Here is a 24,795-nt window from a genome sequence, read left to right on the forward strand (position 1 = left end):
ACTTTATGTCTTTACCACAGTATGTGCTAAAGGTGTGCGAATACACGACAAACAGGGCATGTCTCATCACTTCCTAATCATCCTTGGCTAACAAGTACTACTTCAAACACTGTCGCCTGACACACACCAATGCAAAAATGACTAATACTAAATGCCAACAAATATAATCAACAAAACACCAAAAATGAACACATAAAACAACACCCATCCACCCCCCAATACTAAAGTCGAGCAGTGTCCCCAATGCAACAGACGATAGAAAAGAGACAGATAGTGCATAATAAATTAGATGCAATATGACCTAAGCATGCAACAAAAATAGAAATAAACAAAATGATCTAAACGAAATGCAAGAAATAAAAAGAAGGAACATAAGTGACTCTCCTCTCAAAGATCGTCCTCCTCGTGCGCCTCTGGGGAATGACGTCAGCTGCCGGCTCTGGTGCATCGGCATAGTGGAACTGAAACGGTGACGGGAATGCGGGAATGGGTGGTGGGAGAAGGGCCGGGTCAATATTACTGTGGCTCAGGGACAGACGCAGCATGGCATCAGTGGCGGCCTGATATGTCTGACTCACAGCCTGCCACTATAACTGATGGTCAGCGAATGCAACAAAATCGTCCATCCGGTCCTGAAGAAGACGACGTCAAGGTCTGGGGGACGGTGGTGGTGGCTGCTGTGGCACGGGATCGAAATAAAAACAGTCCCATATAGGGCCAAACTGCGGGAACGCCTTCCGCCGTACTGCCATTTTTTATACCCAACTAGCGTCATCAAGGGCCTTGGTCGGTGGCAACCACTCATTGTTATCCTATAAAACAACCCCAGAGCCCGCACACAGATCGGTGATGATGTAGGGGAAGAATAATGCCACATTCGGATTATGAATGCTCAGCTGGATCTGTGAATTAATAATCCTGCCCATAATGAGTGGCATGTGAGTGATCAGTGCGTAAAGCAGCAGCCCCCTCTCCCTCTGTACTTCGCTAGTGTGCCCGACTAGCATCAATCGGGTGGCCAAAAATGCATACCACATCGCAGCCGGGACCAACACATATTTTTCGGCGAAGCACGTGTATGATCCAGGTGTCTTCCTCGGAGACCTTGAACAGCAGATGCTGCGCATCATCAGATCTATGTTGGGTTCTGATTCCCATGACACATATACCGAATCATCCACAGCCGGTGTCTCAAGCACCCTATTAATTTCTCTCGAACTAAAATCTACCAGCTTGCCTCTCACAAATGCATTAATATCGCTCCTCTCAGTTGTATTAGCATAGAATTTCCTCACCACTGGAACCACCGCGGCTTGCGGTTAGCTACAAAATTTTCCCCAGTGTTTATTCTCAATTTGACTGATAATAAATATGTATTGCACAAGCTGGAAACCATGTTCCCGAAGCGGAGCTCTATGTATTTTCGCATGTTCATAACGTTCCTAGCAGTATCATTCACAAATAACTGAGAATCATGCGATGAAGACGAAGAGGCATGGGTTACCCGAGCTTTCTTAGGCGCCATCGTGGATTATTTTAGAAGCACAAGTAGCCCGGAGTAGGAGGCATGTTGGCGGAAGTCGGTGGTGGCTGGAGGCTTCAGCGTCGGCGGGAAGAAGGGCAGCGGCGGCCATAAATTTCAGAGGGGGCCGAAAAATCTCAATTCGTGACTGGAAAAAGCACTTCTTGATGTTTGGCGGAGATGGTGACCCAAGATTGTACCTAAAATTTACACAAGAGAGGGGATTTGGGTAAGATTTAGGGAGGAGGGTGGCGAAAATCGAAGGGGGAGGAGTAGGGTTCGAATGGGGAGAAGAAAAGAAGGTTACAGATTTTAAAATCTGCGCGATTAGCCTAGACAGATATAAGTTTCCGCTCGGGTGGATGCTCCATGGCTTCTGGAATTTTTTGTTTTTGAAAAGGGACGAGCTCTGGCGGATGTAAATGTTTGCCCGGGCAGAAGCTTCACGGTCTTTTTTTTTAAAATTTGATTGAAAAAGGCGCGCGCTCGGGCGGAAGCTTCACGGATTTCCTTGTTTTTTTTTAATAAAATATTAAGAACATAAACTAAAAATCGAATTAAATGCTAGATATGAAAAACGAGGTAGTTCTAAATTTATAGTCAAGAGCTGAAGTGTCGGTCAGTTTCAGTTCGGATTCTCTTGGAACCGGGTGATTCCTAGTTGTGGCTCGACTGTGCCACCCAAATATTTCTTCAGTCGTTGAGCATTGACTGTGAATGGCTCATTTTTTCCATCTCTCATAGTTATGTCTCCAAATGGAAACACCTTGGTGATCATGTAAGGGCCCGTCAACCTTGACTTGAGCTTGCCAGGAAACAGGCGTACCTTGGAGATGTATAACAGCAACGCTTCACCTTCTTTGAATTCTCTCGACGTGATGCCCTTGTTAGGTGCTAGCTTTGTATGCTCTAAGTACACGTACTTCAGGTGTGGAGACCGTGGTTTTAGCTCACATGTTAGCGGTTCCTCAATATTTGACTTCTAAGGGGTCAAATATCTTTGATCCCCCATGTCCTCCAATTTGATCCTTCCTGGCTTCCATTGATGGTTGGCATTACATTACGCAACTCTTGCAGATTTTTCTTCATCAAGTTCATCCTCTTTCAATTCAGTGGTGAGCGTGGCTTCTAATAGGTCCTTCATATCATCCTGCACAAATTGACACACAAGTGAATCCGATGAATCAACCATAAAACAATCATTAGTGTGCAGTGTGTGCTTAAGAGCGTTAAAAACATTAAAAGTGATGTCTTCCTTCCTCACTCTCAATATCAACTTCCCTTCTTGCACTTCAATCACGGCCTTGCCAGTTGCAAGGAACGGTCTCCCTAAAATCAAAGGCATCTCCCTATCCTCTTCCATGTCAAGCACCACAAAATCTGTAGGAAATGTAAAATTTCCTACTTTCACCAACACATCTTCTTTGACTCCTCGTGGATGTTTGACGGATCTGTCATCTAGTTGCAAGGACATATGTGTCGGTTTATGTAGAACCCGTAACTTAGACTACGTATAAGCCATGCATAATTCTAGTATTTTAAATGATTTTATTTCATGAGTATTTAAATGATTTTCCTTAAGTTACTTATTTTATGCAGTATTTTGATTTTATCATTTCAGTTAATTCAGTGAGGCCGGACTGGAGTTGGAGTTTTGAGATAGAATTTAAGATCAAGAAATCATTTCCAGAATTTATTTTAGATAGCAAGTAAGTTGATTTAAGTTAAAAATGAGGTTTGAGGATTCATTTTTAATTACTTGAGGTGAGTAGGAAATAAGTTCATTTAAGTTCCAATAATTAAGGGATTAATTCACTAAATTAATTAAAGGATTAGTGAGGTTTTAAAGGGTAATAAATTTACTAGTTAGAAAATAATTCCCCTCCATTTAGAAGTGAATTTTTCAGTCAGTCCTTAGTGGAATAAGCAATTATATGCCAACTCACCTTTGACCCATTCTATGTTAGTCTAGCTTGCTAACCTTTTTAATTATTGATCAACCTTAATTAGTTTATTAATAAGCAATATCCTAGTCTAATTATCATGGATAATATCGGCCATGCTCCCCCCAAAAAGACTTGATCAATCCAATTCAAATTTTGAATGAGAGGTAGACTTGGTCTTGATTTTTTTTCCCTATATTTTGCACCCATTCTCCTCACCCTCTTAACCACCATTCCCCCTCCCTTAGTCTCGAAATTCAGAGTGATTTTGGGGAGAAAAATCGTGGCTAGCACTAGAGGAAACTAGAGAGAAAAATCGAGAGCTAGTAAGGTAGGAAAGGAAGCGCTCCACCTCCTCCATGCCGGATCGTCTCGTTCCTTCGTTTTCTTTCAAAACGAAACCAGGCATGCATATATTTTTCCTTGACTCTTCAATCAAGTTATACTATCATTATTTTTATGTTTCATGATCATCCTTTCATGTAAAATCCGAAATTTTCAACAAAAATAACAAGAAAGAATTTCTGCACCGATTTCGTTTCTATTATGCTTCATGTTGGGTATGCTTCTTTTCGATTTCAGGGATGGCTCGTTCCAAGGGCTCGAGGCTGCATATAGACATGTACTAGGACATGTTAGGATCATGAAAGAACGTTGGTTCTAGCCCCATACTCACTGGAATTCAGTAATGACATCACTTTCCCCGCGAGGGTCATATTGAGTTCGAAAAATTCAGCTTGTTGTCAAAGGGAGAAGTTCTGATCATGGCTGCCCAAAAGGCCTATAGCCATGGTTAGATCACTTCCCTAGCATGTCTAAGACGTGACTAAGTTGCCATTTTTGGTTGCTTGGTCCATGGTGACTCGGTTATCAAATAAAACAACAAGAACAAGCCTAGCACACTTTCGGCCCTCCCCTTTTTCAACGTATGGTTTGGTTTTGGTGGAATGGTGTGGATCTTGGTTGGCCTATGGCCCTTAGCCAAGGTTCATACCATACCCCTAGATGTCTAGATCGTGCCATGGTCAATCAAATGGCCACTGGAACGACGAGAGACAGCAAACAAAGCAATACACTTCCCACGCGCAGAATTTGCTCTCGACCGGGACGGGTGGACTGTTTCATGGTGTGGTTCGAATTGTGGCTGGCCTAGAGCCCTTAGCCATGGTTCAAATCATTCCTTAGGATGTTGGTAAGAGGTTATGGTCGGTGGTTCAAGCCCCAATGGCCATTGGCCTCGCAAACGATGCAAGGAAACCAAAGCACAGTTGCTGAATTTTTGGACAGCAACTTGCTGTGATGGTTCAGTGGCTCGTTCGAGTACTTGGTTGGCTTTTAGCCTATAGCCTTGGACTGGACAGTGCCTCATTAAGTTAGGAAGGCCATGTTTTTGACCGTTCGTGATTCGGATCATTTTTGAGGTCCTACGAGAATTTACGGTGCGATGTGCCAAATTGACTCTCGAAAGAGCGTTTCATGTTTTGGCCTCCATTCAATTAGATTTCGACCCTCAATATTTTAGGAGCATTGTTTCATCATTTTATGCGTGTTTGGTTCGGTGTTGGTTCAGGTTGGCACGGAGTCATGATTATATACGAAGTCGTAGGCGCACTTGTCTCAGTTTTTGGATTTAATTGCATAGTTTGGTCAAGTAAAAGCTATTGCATATTTTTCATGGCATATTTAGGTTACAGCGAGCATGGGAGCGATCCAATCCATCAGTAAAAAAAATTATTACAGGATATTTAATTTTGTGAATTAATTATATTACGTGCAAAAATATTCATTTTGAGATTTATGCGTTATTGCTTGTGGTCACTTTACTATTATGATTAAATCCGGTCCCCAGTGACCAGTCTTGTCACCAGTTACCGGTCAATTCAGTTGTTTCACCCAGTATACTGTGGCAGTAGTCTGATCAGGCGTAAATCTGGTCACCAGTTACCGGTCCGGTCCCCAGTATCGGTCAGCTCAGTTCAGCTCAGTTCAGGGACCACTTGCGTAGACCATAATCTCGCCAGAAAATTATTACAAGCTATTTCAGTACAGGGCTCCAAGGAGCAAACATTTTTACTTTGATTTTTCAGTTCAGTTATGCACGTATTGTAATTGCTCATGACAAGTTATTTTCACGTATGCCTTATGACATGATATTTTTATCCATGCAAATTTGACTATATTATTTACTCGTTATTTACGATATATGCATGTTGAGTCTTTAGACTCACTAGACTTGATTGTTGTAAGTACTGATGATGTCGGGATCGAGGGCGGGGACCTGTGAGCTAGCTTGGGTTGGCATTAGTGGCACCCGAGGACCTCAGTTTCAGCACTTGCCATTTTTTTTTATGCTCAAATATTTTATGAGTTGTTGAATATTTTAACTTGTTATTTTGGCAAGTAATAATTTCTTCCGCTGCTATTTTGAACGTTAAACATTTTATCAGTTTTTGGTACGAATGAGGCACTCCATTTATTTTAAAAGAAAAATTTTAAATTTCCCGCAAATTTTCAAAGTAAGGATTTTTAGGCCTTTATAGTTTAGGCCCGCCCAATCCAAGTTTCCTGAATACACATAAAGGCATAAGATTAATGCTCGCACCAACATCACATAAAGCTTTAGGAAAAACAACATCACCAATCATGCAAGGCATATAAAAACTCCCTGGATCCTTTAGCTTTGGTGGGATCTGGTTTTGTACCAATGCAGAGCAATTCTCAGTCAATTTTAGCGTCATGTGATCCTCCAACTTCCTCTTATTAGCTAAGATGTCTTTCAGAAATTTAGCATAACTCGGCATTTGCATCAAGGCATCAACAAAAGGAATATTGATGTGCAATTTTTTAAATAACTCAAGAAAATTACCGAATTGCGCGTCAAGTTTTTCTTTTTTCAATGCTGCAGGAAATAGAGGAGATATAACAATTTTGGATTGTGCAGTGGGTGCTGGTGTAGAGTTAAAAAACTTACCTGTGCACGTACCCACCGCTTCTTTTCCTTGATCCTCTTTTTCTTTTTCCTTTGGTTCAAGCACTTTTACATTCCTCAATGCGGGAACCCACCGGAGCCGTAGCGAAAGCGTGTTGCTTGGCAAGTTGCCGGGATCTCTACTTGCTATCATCTTTACTAACTGCCCAATCTGATTCTCTAACCCCTTTATCGATGCACCATGATTCTATAGTCTAGTCTCGGTGGCTGAAATGAACTTATACATCATCTGCTCCAAATTGGACTTTTCTTCTCGAGGCTCATGCGGATACATCGGTTCCTTACTGTACTGATGTCCTCCTTGTGGTTGAGTCTGACTTCCTTAACCACCCCAAGAGAAGTTGGGGTGTTGTCTCCATCCAGGATTGTATGTATTTGAATAAGGATCATTCCTCGGACGATTTGAACCCCCACTTGATTCACCGGTGCCTCCTCGTTCACATAGAAGGACCACTGTCTTGACAGTCCTTAACATAGTGTTCTCCTCCGCATTTTTCAAAAAATATCTCTTGTAGGCACATTGTTGTCTCGTTTATGTTCATTCTGTCTATTTTCCTGTTAAGTGCTTCTAATTGCGCAGTGACAGCTGAAAAATCAGTTACCTGATGTACTCCTGAATTCCTTCGCTGAGTGTTCCTCTCAGATTGAGGGTGATAGCTGCTAGCAGCCATCTCCTCCAGTAACTCGTATCCTTCCTCGGCCGTTTTCCTCAACAGATTTCCACAGGCCGCATCATCTATTATGGTACGGTTAGAGGAAATTAACCCATAGTAAAAATTTTGGACAACTAACCCAAGAGATAACTCATGGTGTGGGCATCTTCGCAATAAATCTTTGTAGCGTTCCCAAGCCTCATAGATTGACTCTTGCTCAAATTGAGAGAAGGTGGTTATGTGCGCTCACAGCTTCATGGTTTTTGATGGAGGAAAGTATTTCAAGAGGAATGCCTTGGCCATATCTTCCCAAGTTGTGATTGAACCTACAGGCAAACAATTCAACCACGATTTAGCTTTATCACGCAAAGAGAACGGAAATAAACGTAGTCTAACATCATCATCTGCAACTCAATTAAATTTAAAAGTATCGCAAATTTCTAAGAAGTCGGTGATGTGAGTGTTCGGATCATCTAGCGCATTCCCCCCAAATTAGACAGTGTTCTGGATCATTTGAATTATGGCTGGCTTGATCTCAAACTGGTTTTCCCTGACGGTTGGTCGTACTATGCTTGAACGTGCCCCATCAAGCGATGGTTGCGCATACTCAAGCATGGGTATGCGCCTTGGCTCTTCGACCCTTAGATCTTTGTGATGCTCCTCCTCACGTTCGTTCCTGTTCATTATGTCTTTAAGCCTCTGCTGCTGTTGTCTCCTGCGTAAGGTTCTTTCAATCTCGGGATCGAATATCTCTAGTTCAGACTATAGAGACCTTGGAATGCACAAGGGATATACCTGCGAAGAAATAGAAGGTGTCAAACAAAGTAAAATAGAGAATGCTATAGTAAATAATTGAAAATAAAATTGTAGATTAACAGTCCCCGGCAACGGCGCCAAAAAATTGATCGAGCTAAACTTGCACTGTGGAATCATCAATAAAAATATGATTTTGTATGCTCAAAAATTAATCGCAAGTGCACGATGTCAAGTAATAGTATAATGTACGTGAGTACGAGTATCGTTCCACTGGAGACTTTATTTGACAATTATTATTTTCAGTTATTAAATCTTTAGCAACGAAAATTGGTTGATTGATTATTACTACTATGATCAAATAAATATGCAAGTAAAAATATTCAAGAATTGATTAATGAATATAATATCTAAAATGGTTGATTAAAAACTCGATGAGAAATGAATTTATTGGGAATATCGTTCACCTACCCATCGTTAATTAATTAATTCGTTCGATAATGATTATATGCTTCCGACAGGATTTCCTATTCAATTGAACACACTCTCTCGAGCTATGCCAAACTAATTCTACTCAATGAAGTAACTAAATGTCTTTAATTATTTATCAAAAGTGAATCGCATGTCGATCTATGAAATCCCCTTGTTTTCGCCCTACCGGACTATGACTATCGGCGCGTATCCAATTTCATATATCTATGTAAATTGTAGATCCACGGATTATACTACTCGTTCCTATCAAAAGTTATTCTCTCGAACTCACTCGCAATATAAAATCGTTATTAAAGTCAGCTATGCTTTAACAACACGATAAAATAATAGTATGATCAAGAATAAATCAGAAATCGATATGTGAATTAATTTAAATCAAAGTTCGGGGTAGGATCCCCTTAAATCCCAACAAATAATAAATTTTAGCTAATAAAGTTTAGACATAAACACAACAATGTTTAAAAGATAAAAACTAAGTTAGAAATACTAGATTTGACGAAGAATGCAAAGACAATGCCCGGAAATCATCGAATCTCCAATCCAAGCACAAAAATCCTCTCCAAGCTTGTGGCGGCTGCTCCAATGAAGTCTGAATGAATCCAATTTGTCCCCTCAATCCCTACCATATCATCCACCTTCAGAAAATAAGGTAAGGAATCGTCCAGTATTTTTTCCAAAAATACAAGCGCGCCCGGGCAGATGTAAGTTTCCGCCCGGGCGGATGACTTTCGCGGATTATTATTTTTTCTTTCTTCTTTGGCGCGCTCGGGCGGACACGGATGACTCTCGCACAGACTTCTTTTCTCATGCCTTCAAGGCGCCCGGGGGGATGTGAGTTTGCGCTCGGACGGATTGCTTCGAATTTTTTCTTAAATTTTCTGTTTATTAACGACTCACCTGTATTTTCACCAACTAAACTCATGAGCAATAAGAAAACATAAATTATGCTAAAATAACACAAAATTCATGAAATCTAAATGATAAATGCTACACAATGCGACATAACATGGTACGAAAAACACGTAAAATCCCCCTACATCATACTTCTTGTGTGGGTCTTTGGTATCTAGAAGACTCAAGTTTAATCTTATTGGATATTCATACACGGATTATGTAGGCTGAAAGATCTACGGGAAGAGAACATGTAGTTTGTGTCAGTTATCCGAAGATAAACTAAATATCCTAGTTCATAAAAAATCAAAAATCAATCTATACATCAACTGCTTAAGCTGAGTATCTAGCCGCTGGAAGTTGTTCTCCAAAACTACTATAGATTCAACAACAATTAAAAGACTATGCAATTTAAACTGCTGAATCTCCAATCTTCTACGACGATATACGTGCCACGACAATCACCTATAATCATGTATTGACATTAAACATCATTTCATCCGAGGTCATGTAATGAAGAAGGACATTCGGCTAGCATACATCTTGATAAATCAACAAGCAACTGGCATATTCACTAAGCCATTACATGACGCTTAGTTTTGAGTTATTTCAGGATCTAGCTAATATTTACTTGTATTCTCATGTTACTAGCTGATCTTCGTGAACTCAAGTTCGACTGTATCAAGCCGTTCTAGTTTAGCCTGTTATCCAATATGAATGACCACTTTATTGAGATCAAGCTGCAGATTGATCCATCAACTAAAGTACATTGGCGAATCATGAACAACATCCTATAAACTTCTGATTAACAGGAATGCTTCCTGATATTTCAAAAGTCAATCAAATTTTCAGAAGACAAAGTAGCCAAAGCCGTAAAAATAAAAAAAGTAATTAACGGACATTAAACACAGTGTACTATCAAGAGAAGTTGGCAATGCGATCTTGTCAGATATTAGTACATATGATCGTGGAAAAGTTTCCTACCATTAGATGTGTTCGAGTATAAATATGCTAATTCAAGATTTAATAAAACAATAGACTGAAGCTTATACAATATTCAACTTACAAGGTTTCAGGCGCTCTTAGTCTTTAAAACATCAAACTGATCACTAGAACAAGAATAATTTCCTTATGAGATCATCAAGGATCATATTATGCTACTTCACCAACTCTAGACGTTCATACCTATCCGTTAATGAGTTGTGTTGTATCTGTCTGAAACAAATATTCCGAAGAAAACCATACTTATTTGTGTTCGTTTGAGTTGTTAGTAAAAGTTTCGATTTAGGCAGTGATAGGTCCTAATCGAAGAGAGATTTTACAAAGAATAGTATAAATTAAAGTCTTTAAGTGGATTCCTTCTTAAGTGGCAGTAAAGGCGATGTAAGACTTATTAACATCCGAACATCTATAATCTTGTGTCTTATTTATTCACACCTTATATCTTTGTCTGCTTAATTATCATTATCTAGCAGTTTTGTAAACTGACGGAAATCATACACTCGAATCTCATATATGATTATCGAATAAATTCATACTTTTATGTAAGATATTTGTAGTTGATTTACTAACCTTTGTTCCGGAGATAACAATGTTTTTCGATGGTCTGACACCGATCACGAATGGAAAGGAATCAAATTTTCACAACCCAAATGCTCAAATAAAAGTGATATATTTGTTGCAATCTGTAATGCACATGGGCTGTCCCGATTGGGCTTAAGTCCCTCACGGTTATCCCATTACCCATTACTCATAGAAATTCTCCAGCCCAGGCACTGGAGCTTTTGCCTTCCCAGGATTAGAACTCAGGACCTCCAGGACTTATATAGATCTTGGCAGCAATCCTGGTACCAGTTGAGCTACTAGATCAACTGCTACCAGGATTGCTGCCAAGATCTATATAAGTCCAGGAGGTCTTGGGTTCTAATCCTGGGAAGGCAAAAGCTTCAGTGCCTGGGCTGGAGAAGTTCTATGAGTAATGGGTAATGGGATAACCGTGAGGGGACTTAAGCCCAATCGGGACAGCCCATGTGCATTACAAAAAAAGGCTTGTAGAACCCGTAAATTGGACTGCGTGTAAGCCATGCATAATTCTAGTATTTAAAATTAAAATGATTTTTATTGTATGAGTATTTAAATTCTTTTCTTTAAATTTATTTATTTTACGCAGTAATTTAATTGTTATCTTTTCAGTTAAATAAGTGAGACCGGACTGGAGATGGAGTATTGAGATAAGTTAATAAAGACTTATTTAAGAAAGGGTAATTTAGCATGTTAGTAAATATATTTTATAAAGTTGGCATGCATGCAAGTTATTAGACTTCTTTCATATTTTTATTAAATTCTTTTAAAGCATAAAATGCATGTTTATTTTATTAATTTGTGTTTAAGTATTTTTATGCATTTTATGCATAATTCATGCATGGTAGAATTTATTCCATACATTTTAGAATTTCATGCATTAGGGTTTTCTAAATGCATTTTTACGCTCGAACGAGGAACAGAGACCGGAGAATTTTCAGGAAAATTATTTTTAATTACATGATTACTTTTTATAAATTAATATATGGTGTTTTAAGTGGATTTTTCAAATAATGGGATTTTTCTGGGTATTTTTACCCGCATGACTTTATTTTTAACGATACGCAAATTTTATCAAACCGGAGTACTTTTTAAGGGTTCGGCTAATATTTTCAAAATCTTTTCAACACGAAATTATCTTCGGGAGCGTGTTTGAATTTAATGGGCCTAATTTTGATCTTGTTGGGCTTAAATATAATTTTTTAACTTTAATTAACCAATAATGGCCCATTAGTCAAATTGTTAACCATTTAAATATTTCTTAATTTCTCCTAAACCTAAACCTAAACTCCCTAAACAGCCGACACCCCTCCTTCAAACGTCCTCTCTCGGTTTCTGAAACCAGCAGCTGGAAGGCTTCGGTTCCCTTCTTGCTTGCTAAAGAAAACTTCATCGGGGTCTCCATTTGCATTGTTCGTGTCTTCAAATCATCAAAGGCACGCATGTATTCTCTTTTATGTATTATTCACGCCATATTTATGTTAAATGTGTGTTAACCATGCAAGGTATCTCGATCCAGCCTTACATGTGATTACTTATCGGTTTTGTATCGTTTCTTGCCTTTCCACGATCACTACTCACGTTTTTCTTGTGTGTTGGGCAAAGGGCTGCCATGTTCGAGCTGTTAAGGGACTGTGCGAAAGGGGTTAGGTGCTGTCATGAATGATGGGGCTGTGATCTGTCCTTGTCGTTGAGTAGGGTCGACGGCATTGAATTTTAGGTGGAAATCTTGTTAGCCGAGGGTTCTGAGTGATTGAGTAGGGAGGTTCGAACGAGCCACCGATGCGAGGTACCCTCCCTAACCTTGGACAGTCCCTGATGGGGCTGAAGCATGGATTGGGATGGTTCGGACTTCACTGGGCGTGGCGTTGAACTCGATTGGGTTAAGGGAAAGGCTTCGGACGTGTGTTGGCATTGTGGGCGTGTGTTTATGTGTTGGATCTCGGTTTTCTACGTACCCAAAACGCAGCGGAAGTTAAAAATTTTTATTTATTTTGACAATCAAAATATGTTTTGCTTTGGGCGCTCGTATGATTTTAACAAAAACATTCATAGGATGTTAAAGAATTATACCTTTGGTGAATAAATTCACGTGGCTCCAACTATTCCGGTGTTAGTGGATATAGCTCTTGTTGAAAATCCCTACGAACTTTCTTCGATCTCCTTCTATCCAGTCCACGACAAGAAGATTTGTTCCTCTTCCAAATAGCACTAGAATATTTGGAAGAACTTTTAACGTTGGAGATTAAAATTTGAGAGACGGCTCGAACTTTTTATTCAAAAGCATATGGCCAAAAAATATGAGGGATTTTAGATGCCACTATCGTGAGTCACCCTTGGAGAATGGTGGAGGCTGGTCCCTTTTTATTTATTAATATTAAAAGGAGTTTTTAACCTAAATTAAATTTAATGGGCTTTGTTAATTAAATGAACTAGTCAAACTATTTTAATTAATTATATTAAAGTCCATTAAGAATTGGACTTGTACTCCTACAAGCCCATTAAACATACTTCCCACTATATTTAATTTAATATTTATAACCTCAACCTTTGAGCTTAATAAATTAAATATATTATAAATTCAACATTTGAATTTAATATTTAAATTATAAATTCAACTCATTGAATTTATCACCTCCGAAATTTAATATTTAATAAACCCAATTTTTGAGTTTAATAAATTAAATTATCAAATTTTATAAATTCAAATCCTTGAATTTATTCTGTCCAAATTTCATAAATTCAATTTCTTGAATTTACTATCTCATAAATTCAACTCCTTGAATTTATTTTCTTAAAATTTAATTATCATAAATTCAACTCTTTGAATTTACTATATCATAATATAAATTCAAATCTTTGAATTTATTCTCTCCACGGGAACAAATGATCCAGTACTTGTGTGAACCTCAATGGTTCAGGGATACAGCTAGCCGTGGGTTCACAACTCTTTGTGATTCAGAATAGTATTTATTCTTATTCGGGCTTACCCTAGTTAGCCCCATTCTTTTCATCAAGACCTTGATCAAGAACGTCAGACTCATTTCTGATTACACCCACCGGATCATGGTAAGAGCGTCTAGTAGCATCGCCCCATGATCCCCTAGGTATCACTGATAGTGCTTGCAAGAACCAGTCGATTATAATTAAAGTACAATACGGTCCCTTCATTTCATATATCCCGTTCGAATCTGCAACTATTGGTTCATCGAGGGTTGCATAATAATTCGATAAATATGTGATAACTATAATAGTGGCATCGCGTGTACTATTGGAGAACTCCTTCTCTAACGTACATCTCATATTCTGGCCAGAGATTCCATGAACTATTATTTCATCAGATCACATAGGATATCCACACCCGTAGGTGAGCGGTGAATCCCCGACTACATGCACTGGCTCCTATATGTGTCGCAACTATACCCAACCTCGCCACCTGATGACTCTCCTGGAGCCGGTAAACGAGTCAAAGCACAGCCCTAGCATATAGAGCCTCAGTGTTGTCCCGGGTCGTAAGGACTAATGGTGTACAATCATAACCACGGACTTGTCCTCTCGATGAATGATAACCACTTGGAAAGTCCGAGGGAGGGTTGTTCGGTATAATCATCATATGACTACCCATCTGCAAGTTTGGACATCTCTATGCCCTTACCAAGAAGCGCAGTACACAACATCACATATGCTAGTCTCGAGCTCAAGCGACCTTTATCCTTGTTTTAGGTGGCTGAATCGACTATGAACGAATTTAGAATATGCGGTGTTTACAAATGAGTTTCAACATCGAATTACGATTCATTTGTATTAAAGCATAATCAAGGAGTTTATCTATGCTGTTTACATGGGTATACAGATAAAGTATAACAAGACCATAAAAAGTTAAATTATATTAAAATAAAGATTGTTTATTTCACTTGAGTCAATAAATTCCCTAGCCAACCGTTGGCTTGCAGGGCATCTACTTTAACATTATGCTGGGAGTGCATGAAATTGAATCGGTGACACAAGTAGGTCCAGTAAGAATTGGACATGATTTTGGGTGAGCTGAATTGTGAGTGGGATGGTTAGGCGTGAGTTATTGGAATTATGTACAGGTGGGAAGAGAGGGATTGGTTCTTGAGGAAAACAAAATAAAATAATAAAATTATTAACAACATTAAGAATGTATAATGCAATGTTCGAGAACCTTAGGGGTCGAGTCTTGTGGTTTTAGGACCTTTGGATGATTTTAAAATATGATAAAAATTTTGGAAAAAGTTTGATTAAGTTTCGAGTCGTTTCGGATTAAAACCGGCATTCTGGTACAAGTTTTAAAACGAATCGGTTAAGTTCTCATTTTGGCTCGAGTTTACGTCTAGGAATGCTTCTAAAAAATTTTTTGGGACATTTTAAGGATTTTGGTTAGGGTCAATTTTAGAGGTCCAGGGGTGAAATGATAAATTTTGGGTTTCTAGGGGCAAAATGGTCATTTTGCACCCGGGGTGAGATTTCGGTCCTGACAGCGCCCTGAGCACAAATCACGATATTTTTAAATGTTCATGCATCACGATTACGATTTTTTTACGCTATTATAATAATTATGGGGCATGCTTGGTTTAAAGGAATTAAGAGAGGAAAAGTGAGAAAGTGAAGAGCACTCTGTCTCCGCCGCGCCGCGTCATTATTTTGTTTGTTTTCTGTCAAAACAAACCAAGGCATGTTTATATCTTCTTTCACTCTTCAATCAAGCCATATAGGTATTTTTAAATATCGCAAGTACGTGATTTTAATGCAAGAAGATCGAAATTGTTCATATTTAATTATGTTGGTTAATTATATTACGTGAAAACATTCATTTTGAGATTTATGCGATATTGCTTGTGGCCATCTCACTATCATGGGAGCATTATTTCACCCGGTCGCCAGTTACCGGTCAGTTCAGTTATGTACCACCCAGTATACTGTGGCATTAGTCATCAGACATTCATTCTTCACTCGGTCGCCAGTTACTGGTCATGGGAGCATTGTATTATCCGGTCGCCAGTTACCGGTCAGTTCAGTTCAGTTCAGTGCAAGGCCACTTGCGTAGACCATAATCTCAACAGAAAATTTATGACATGCTATTTTATTACAGGGCTCCAAGGAGAAAACATTTTCACTATGATTTTTAGTTCAGTTATGCACGTATTATAAGTGCTCATGACAAGTTATTTTCACTTTATGCCTCATGACATGATATTTTTACTCCCATGCAAATTTACTATATTGTTTTCTCGTTATTTACGATATATGCATGCTGAATCTTTAGGTTCACTAGACTTGATTGTTGTAGGTACTGATGAGGTCGAGATCGAGGGCGGGGACCAGTGAGCCAGCTTGGGTTCGGCAGTAGTGGAACCCGAGGACCTCATTTTTAGCATTTATTATTTTCCGAACTCAGTTTTTATCTGTTGATGAATTATTTTAAATTGATACTTTGCAAACATTAAATTCTTCCGCTGCTATTTTGAATATTAAACTTAATTTATCAGTTGATTTGATGAATGAGGCATTTTAATTATTTTAAAAAGAAAAATTTTAATTTTTCCGCAAATTTTCAAACACGAATTTCCGGGCCGTTATACACTCTTTGAATGAATGTCTCGGCTATCTCATTTCTATTTTGTATTGTTAGTCCTTGTATTAGAGTAGAATTAGGGAAGTTAGCTAGAAAAAATAACCACTCCCTCCAATAAATTCAAATTATCAATTTGAATTGTCTGGGTCGGGTCGAGTCGGATCAGCCCTCATGGGAGGCCCATTAACATTAACCCATATATATATAAATTCTTATATATCCCACTCACACATGAGGGCTAGACATCTTGCAAAGATTTATCACATTCATATAACACAAATTTCATACAAGCAAATGGATCGTGTGATCAGCGAGTATATCAAATAAGATTTCAGAGATATACACCAGTTAAGGATATATAGCAGCTCAATTCAAAACATATTTATGGGGACATTTTACTCGTTATACCTCAGATTCATTTTATTGCACTAATCAACGTATCTCTTGTCCCAAAATAAAATAAAATAGCATAATTGATTCAAATTATTCATATCTATATATATATATATATATATATATATATATATATATATATATATATATATATATATATTCACAATTATGTTCTAACAACGAAGTTAAACATAATTAGCCGGCTTGTGAATACAAAATAAGTGTCAAAATAAATCTTTCTTTCCCACTAGAATCTTTCAATCTTTATTTTAGCTGCTTTCTTAGACATGTACCTCATCACCGAATCATCCATGGCTATTGGTATCATGCTAAAGTAGCATCACGAAAATAATATTAAAGAGACTGGTGAAAGTCTTAAGGGTATAATATTAAGTTTATATACATAAACCTATGGATCTCACACAATGATCTGGGACCCGAATAATCATTATCCAAATAGTCACTCCAGCACACGTGGTATGAAACACGTGCTGCGATGTGTTTCTTCTTCTTTAAAATGTATGTCACAAAAAAATATTCTCATCGTACAGATCTTAGATCAAGTGCATCCCAACACTTAACTTGAGTTTTCTTTTTACTTATCCTCCAACATGTATAAATATGAAGAAAACTTTAATCTGGCTATAAGATAAGTTAAATGGATTGTGGGAAAATCCATTTCGATTACATTAAAATCTGCATAATTAATCTCATCTTTGTAATATATATACCAAGGCAACATATGTATGGATTTGTTCTCAGCAAAACCAATATCGTCTCATCTTTGCATGTTTCTCAACACCAGAGGTGATTTCTCGTGTGAGAGAGCCAATCTCAACTTGTCAGACATACGTTCAAATTTCATATTAGTAATTTATAAAGTGTACACATTACACATAATGAAAACATCATTATAATAATGAGTACATTGTCTTAAATACATGTGTTTAGTTACAATCATATCCTATGTATTCCAAGAGATCTAATATGATATATAAATATGTCTCTTGGTATTGGCTTAGTAAACGGATCAGCCACCATCATGCGTGTAGGAATGTATTTCAAAATCACTTTTTTCTTTTCAACTATATCTCTGATAAAGTTGTACTTCGTGTCAATGTGTCTGGTTTTTCCATGGTATTTGGGGACTTTTGAGTAAGAAATTGCCGATTGACTATCACAATAAATCGTTCAAGCTCCCACTGGACTGCTTACGATACCCAAGTGACATAGGAATCTATTTAACCAAACACTTTCTTTGTAATTGCCCAACCTTTTATTATGTTAATCCTTATGGTTTATTATTGTTATGATAATGTTTTATGCTTTACTGGTTGAGATTATGTTGAATGGTTGCTGGTTATGGATATGTTTATTATAATTATTTTGGTATTATGTTCATAATTGGTGATGATTATGGAAATGAATGGGTAGAATAGAAAGTTGATCTTGAGCCAAATAGGAAATGAAAGTGCAGAAACGGTATGACAAATGTGGCAGTAGTTGTGGTTTTTAGAATAATGTTTTGTATATTAATCCAATTGATGTGAAACCACTTCCATTAGAAAGATAAGATATAAGGTTATAACTTTCACGTTTTGAGTTTTGTTGAAGTCATTAGGGAAGACGAGCCAAAAGTTGCCCGAAATGTGTCGTGTGTTTCGTTGTTCCAGCATTGACACAAGTTGGGAGAATGGGTATAACTTTTTACTCAGACCTCCAAATGACCTGAAACCAGTGGGAGATTCAAGAAAACACTAGGGCTATAACTTTTATGTTGACCACTTTCGCTAATTCGGAAGTTAGAAATAGGTTTTTCGGCAGAATTTGGCGCGCATATGCGCCGGAACTCGCGCATATGCGCCGGATGGGCAGAACAGGCTGCCCATATGTGCCCGAAAAGTCGCGCATATGCGCCCAGCAATCTGTATAAAAAATAAAAACACGATTTTAGGCTCTAAAAGGTTTATATATTGCATTGGATAGGGCTTATTCTTATTTCCAATTTCCTTTCTCTTCTCCTTGATCGATCAAACCCTTCATCCCTCAAGTTTTCTTCCCTTCAATTCTTCACTCCAAATTTAAAGATTATAGTATATTTCTTAGTTGCTCCTACCTAAATCTTCAAACTTCAAGGTAAGAACTTACTATTCTGGGAGGTTACAAGGGTTTGGAGTATTGAGGGTTAAGTTGGGTTCATGATTCATTGGATTATTGGAGATGATTTATGATTATGATTGTGATTATTGTTGTAGGATTCATTCAAGATCATCATAGCCATCATAGTAATTGTGGATAGTAAGTAGAAACTTCTCCTTGAACTCACATGATGAATATATGTATATAAGCCATGTTTATTGAAAATTAGCTCCTTTCATTGGTATATATTTGATCTATATGTTGTTATATGTTCATTGTTCAAGGATTTTCATTGAATTCATTGATCAAGGAGCAAATACACCATTGTGCCTACCAAGTGTTTGTATAAATGCCTCAATAAGAGTTCCTATTATTACAGCCAAGGAATGATAGTAATTCATGCATGTCATTGGCCAATCACATGATTATGTGTATCTCTCACAGTTTTGATATATTTATATATCAAAGAGATACTATCCACAGGTCACAGATCACAGACTATCATTTCATTTCCTTTCACTCATGCCATGAGATACTATCCATATTGCCTTGATTATGTAATGTTCATTGAAGATAGTATCGCTCTACTTTCATTACCATTGTTATAGCCACGTTTTTAGCCAAAGTTATATATATGTAATTGTTATGTATAGCTTTCTACTTACTGATTTTGTTCTCATTCCAGTTATGTCATGTGATGCAGGTGATAAAAAGAAGTGAAACGGATTGTTCGAGGCGGAAGAAGTCATATAGAATGCCATGGGAAAGACTTGTTATCTTGTCACTTTTTATTTGGGATACAATGAACATGAGAAGTTTTAATATATCATGTAGTTTGTTAAATGAATGAGGGGAAAAACAAGTTAGTATATTGGCTTGTGGTTATGAGTTGAATGCTATTTTGTGAATGATCATGTATATTAGTATGGATAATGTTTATGATGTAAGGGATATATTGTTCTTTCCCTTTTAAATGTTAAGGCTTCCGCATACGTTAATTTGTTAATTAAAATGTCATGGGAGGGGGGTTGTTTCAATTGATATCAGAGCGAATGTTCTTGGACCGTATATGACTTCTTCTACCTAGGACAATCCGGTATGTTTTTGATCATGCATCTATTGATTTTAACATTGAGCGTTGATCCTATTCCATTGTTATTGATGTATTTTATTCCTATCTATGTTAAAGTGAGCTTATGTGTAGGAAATGCCTCCTAAATGAAAGGTTACTGAAGGGGATGATAGGACCCCTACCACTGATAGGACTGCCAACGTTGTAGAAGAATCAGTAAATTAATACAAGAACAGGCGAAATTTCATGGTGAAAAAATTCAACAGTTGTTGAGCCTGCATACCTCAACCCAGGATCATGGTCAAGGAAGAGGACAGAGTAGAGTGGAAAGCACCGAAGGTAGTTCTTAGTAAGTATTCAGTCAAATGAACTCTCCCGAATTTGTTGGTGGTGCCAATCCACTCGTAGCTCTTGAATGGGTTAAATCATTGGAGGCTATATTTGATTATCTGAAGTTCATTGATCGAGATAGAGTGAGCTGTTCTGTGTTTATGCTAGTGAAAGCTGCTCGCATCTGGTGGGAAGCTACGAAAGTGACTGTCAATGTTCGCGAGTTAAAATGGTATGAGTTCAAAGAGATATTTTATTCCAAGTACTTTTCAAGAGAAGTTAAAGCGAAGAAAGTTATGGAATTTCTTTAATTTAGCCAAGATTCCTTGTCTGTTGCTGAATATATATATTGAAATTTGAAGAAGGATGCGTGTTTGTTCCATTTATTGCTGAAAATGATAAAGATAAAGGAGAACATTTCCTTCGTGGGTTGAAAACGGAAATTAGAAGGGATGTTCACATGGCAAAAGCGATCACCTATCAATACATCGTTGAGTGAGCTTTACTGCCAAGCACGATGAACAAGAAATTGAAAAGAAGAGGCAGTTAAGAAGGCAAGCTTTTCGAGCTAGAGGTCAAGGGACAAGTACTAGCACTCGAGGTGGTTTTAAAGGCAAAGGCAAGATGGAACAACACAATAAACCTTCTGCGCCTTATTCAGATATGGAGCGACCATTATGCACTAAGTGTCTTGCCACACAAGGGTGAGTGTCTGGTTGAAAGTGGCCGATGTTATAGGTGCAAAGAAATGGGGCATACAGCAAAATAGTGTCATCTCTCCTCTGATAAAGGAAAATTTCAAGGCAGAATATTTACGATGACAAAAGAAGGAGCCAATCCTAATTCTTCAGTCATATCAGGTAATATTCTAATATCTGGCAAGGAAGCATTTACATTGATTGATACTGGTGCAACGCATTCCTTTATGTCTGAAGTATTTATGCACTCCTTATCTCGCGAGCCTACTATCATGCCTTTACAATTCAATATTATGTTGCCTTCTGGTGATGAGATTTGTCCTACTAGTATTCTTAAGGCATGTCCAGTACAGATAGGTTCGATATTGTTGTATGCTGATTTTATTGTAATTCTGATGGTTGCTTTCGATGTTATTTTTGGTATGGATTGGTTATATGCTTATCGTGCCGTGATTGATTGTGTGTAAAAGACCGTGAAGTTTTTAACTGGTGATTATGATAGTGATGAATTTGTTGGGCTAGTTTCATCGCTCAGTATTCCCCTTGTTTCTTGTCTACAAGCTACAAAACTATTGAATAAGGGGTGTACTGGTTTTTTGGCCTTAGTATCGGATGTGAATAGGGATAGTAATGTGCAACTTCAGAATATTGATTTAGTTCAGGATTATCCTGATGTATTTGTTGATGATGTTCCTGGCTTACCTCCTGATCGAGAGGTAGAGTTTGTTATTGAATTAAGTCCAGGTACAGTCGCAATTTCTAAAGCTCCATACAGAATGGCTCCAACTGAAATGAAAGAATTGAAGAATCAATTGAAGGAGCTATTAGATAAAGGGTTTATCCATCCTAGTTCCTCGCCATGGGGAGCTCCGGTTTTGTTCGTGAAAAAGAAGGATTGATCATTGAGGTTATGCATTGATTATCGAGAACTTAACAAGGTAACTATTTAAAACAAATATCCTTTACCTCGAATCGATGATCTTTTTGATCAATTTCAAAGGGCCACCGTGTTTTCAAAAATCAATCTTCGATCCAAATATCATCGATTGAAAGTGAGAATGGAGGACATACCAAAGACTGCTTTTAGAACGAGGTATGGCCATTATGAATTTTTGGTGATGTCGTTTGGATTAACTAATGCTCCTTCAGTGTTTATGGATTTGATGAATCGTGTCTTTAAGCCGTATTTGGATGCTTTTGTGATTGTATTTATTGACGACATTTTGATATATTCGAAGACACGAGAACTTCATAGGAAGCATTTGAGGATCGTGTTACAGACATTGAGGGAGAAGCATTTATATTCGAAATTAAAGAAATGTGAGTTCTGGTTAGAGCAAGTGGCATTTTTGGGACATATTGTGTCAAAAGAAGGAATAGCAGTCGATCATCCAAGATTGAATCTATTAGGCAATGGTCCATTCCAAAGACAGTTTCAGAGGTACGGAATTTTCTTGGTTTGGCAGGGTATTACAGACGATTCATAGCAGACTTCTCGAAAATAGCCTTGCCATTGACAAGCTTGACACGAAAAGCTATCAAATTTTAATGGACCATAGAATGCCAACAAGCATTCCAAACTTAGAAAGATAAGTTAACTTCTGCCCCTGTATTAGTACTTCCTTGTGGTACTGAAGATTTTGTTGTATATACAGATGCCTCAAAGCAGGGTTTAGGTGATGTGTTGATCCAACGTGGGAAAGTGATTGCTTATGCTTCTCGTCAGCTAAAAGAATACGAGAAGAATTATCCCACGCATTATTTGGAGTTGGCGGCTGTGGTATTCGCCTTAAAGATTTGGCGATATTATTTATATGGTGAGAAATGTGAAATTTTTACAGATCATAAAAGTTTGAGCTATCTGTTTTCGCAGAAAGAATAGAATATGAGGCAGCGGAGGTGGTTGGAACTGGTAAAAGACTATGATTGCAGCATTAGCTATCATCCTGGAAAAGCTAATGTCGTTGCAGATTCTTTAAGCCGTAAATCCAGTTATTTATTGGGTTCCATGATTCAGGAACCGTTGTTACTCAATTTTCAAAGGAACGAAATAACTCTGGTATCTCCAAGTACGGTAGATCAGTTATCTACACTAGTTCTTCGTTCTACTTTGGTTGATCGAATTTTAATGGAGCAACAATTGGATATTCAATTATTAGAGTATTTTAATAAAAATTATTTAACAGGAGTTTCTGAATTTGGTTTGAATCGTGATGGTTTATTGACATTTCGAGGTAGAATTTGTGTTCCTAAGGGTGATGACATTCGGAAAGATATACTTATTGAAGCTCATACAGCGCCATATTCAGTTCATCCTGGCAGTACCAAAATGTATCAAGATCTTCGACATCTTTATTGGTGGCCAGGTATGAAGAAAGATATAATGTTATTTATTTCTGAATGTCTAACCTGTTAGCATGTTAAGATTGAACATCAAAGACCTGCTGGAACTTTGCAATCTCTCCCAATACCTCAGTGAAAATGGGAGTATATCACCATGGACTTCGTAACAGGACTTCCAAGAACACCAAAGGGTTACAACTCCATCTGGGTGATTGTCGACAGGTTAACTAAGTTGGCTCATTTTCTTCCGGTCAAAACGACGTTTACAATGAACCAGTATTCTGAAGTCTATGTAGCTGAGATTGTAAGACTTCATGGAATCTCTGTATCAATTGTATATGATCGTGACCCGAGGTTTACTTCTGAATTTTGGAAAAGTTTGCATAGAGAATTGGGCACCAAGTTGGCTTTTAGCACAGCATATCATCCTCAGAGTGATGGGCAGTCAGAGAGGGTGATTCAAATTCTTGAAGATATGTTACGAGCCTGCACGATTGATTTCACGGGAATTTGGGATTCTAAGTTGCCTTTTGTGGAATTCACGTATAATAACAGCTACCAGTCTTCAATCGACATGGCACCCTACGAGGCTTTATATGGAAGAAAGTGCCGATCTCCATTGTACTGGGAAGAGGTAGGTGAAAGGAAGATGTTGGGCCCAGAATTGGTTCAACAAACAGCAGATGTTGTAGCATTGATCCAAGAAAGAATGAAGACCGCTCAGTCTAGACAGAAAAGTTATGCAGATGTACGACGACGACCATTGGCATTTGAGGTTGGTGATCATGTGTTTATTAAAATAGCTCCTCTCAAGGGAGTTATGCGATTTGGCAAGAAAGGTAAACTAAGTCCTCGATACATTGGGCCGTTTGAAATTCTTGATAAGATTGGAGACCGAGCCTATCGTCTTGCATTGCCACCGGACTTGGATCGAATGCACAATGTCTTTCATGTGTCTATGATACGCAAATATCTTCCCAATCCATCTCATGTTCTTCGACATGAATCATTAGATCTTTTATCTAACCTAAGCTAGGAAGAAGTAACGGTTCAAATTCTTGATCGCAAGGTAAAAGTATTAAGAAACAAAGAGATTTGTATTGTAAAAGTTCTATGGCGGAATCATATGATTGAAGAGGTGACTTGGGAACCGGAGGAAGAATGGAACATTGTTATCCCAATTTATTCAACGATAAGCAAATTTTGGGGACGAAATTTTTATAAGAAGGGGAGATTGTAATAGCCCAACCTTTTATTATATTAATCCTTATGGTTTATTATTGTTATGATCATATTTTATGCTTTACTGGTTGAAATTATGTTGAATGGTTACTGGTTATAGATATGTTTATTAGAATGGTTATTGTTTTGGTATTATGTTCATAGTTGGTGATGATTAA

The 24,795-nt window shown here is 37.9% G+C and overlaps 2 protein-coding genes across 2 annotated transcripts; one reads left to right on the forward strand and one right to left on the reverse strand.

The window, feature by feature from the left end:
* Positions 1-2,582: 2,582 nt before the first annotated feature.
* On the reverse strand, positions 2,583-2,996 carry LOC140831415 (uncharacterized). Its single transcript, XM_073195170.1, has one exon. It carries the CDS (start codon positions 2,994-2,996, stop codon positions 2,583-2,585), a length of 414 nt encoding a protein of 137 aa, XP_073051271.1.
* Positions 2,997-20,389: 17,393 nt separating this feature from the next.
* On the forward strand, positions 20,390-24,795 carry LOC140831416 (uncharacterized). The gene is made up of 8 exons (XM_073195171.1): positions 20,390-20,586; positions 21,555-21,796; positions 22,708-22,832; positions 22,935-23,034; positions 23,239-23,418; positions 23,566-23,617; positions 23,951-24,234; positions 24,782-24,795. Exons 1-8 carry the CDS (start codon positions 20,390-20,392, stop codon positions 24,793-24,795), a joined length of 1,194 nt encoding a protein of 397 aa, XP_073051272.1.

This window comes from Primulina eburnea, chromosome 5 (genome assembly GCF_022965805.1).
Source record: "Primulina eburnea isolate SZY01 chromosome 5, ASM2296580v1, whole genome shotgun sequence".
NCBI lineage: Eukaryota > Viridiplantae > Streptophyta > Magnoliopsida > Lamiales > Gesneriaceae > Primulina > Primulina eburnea.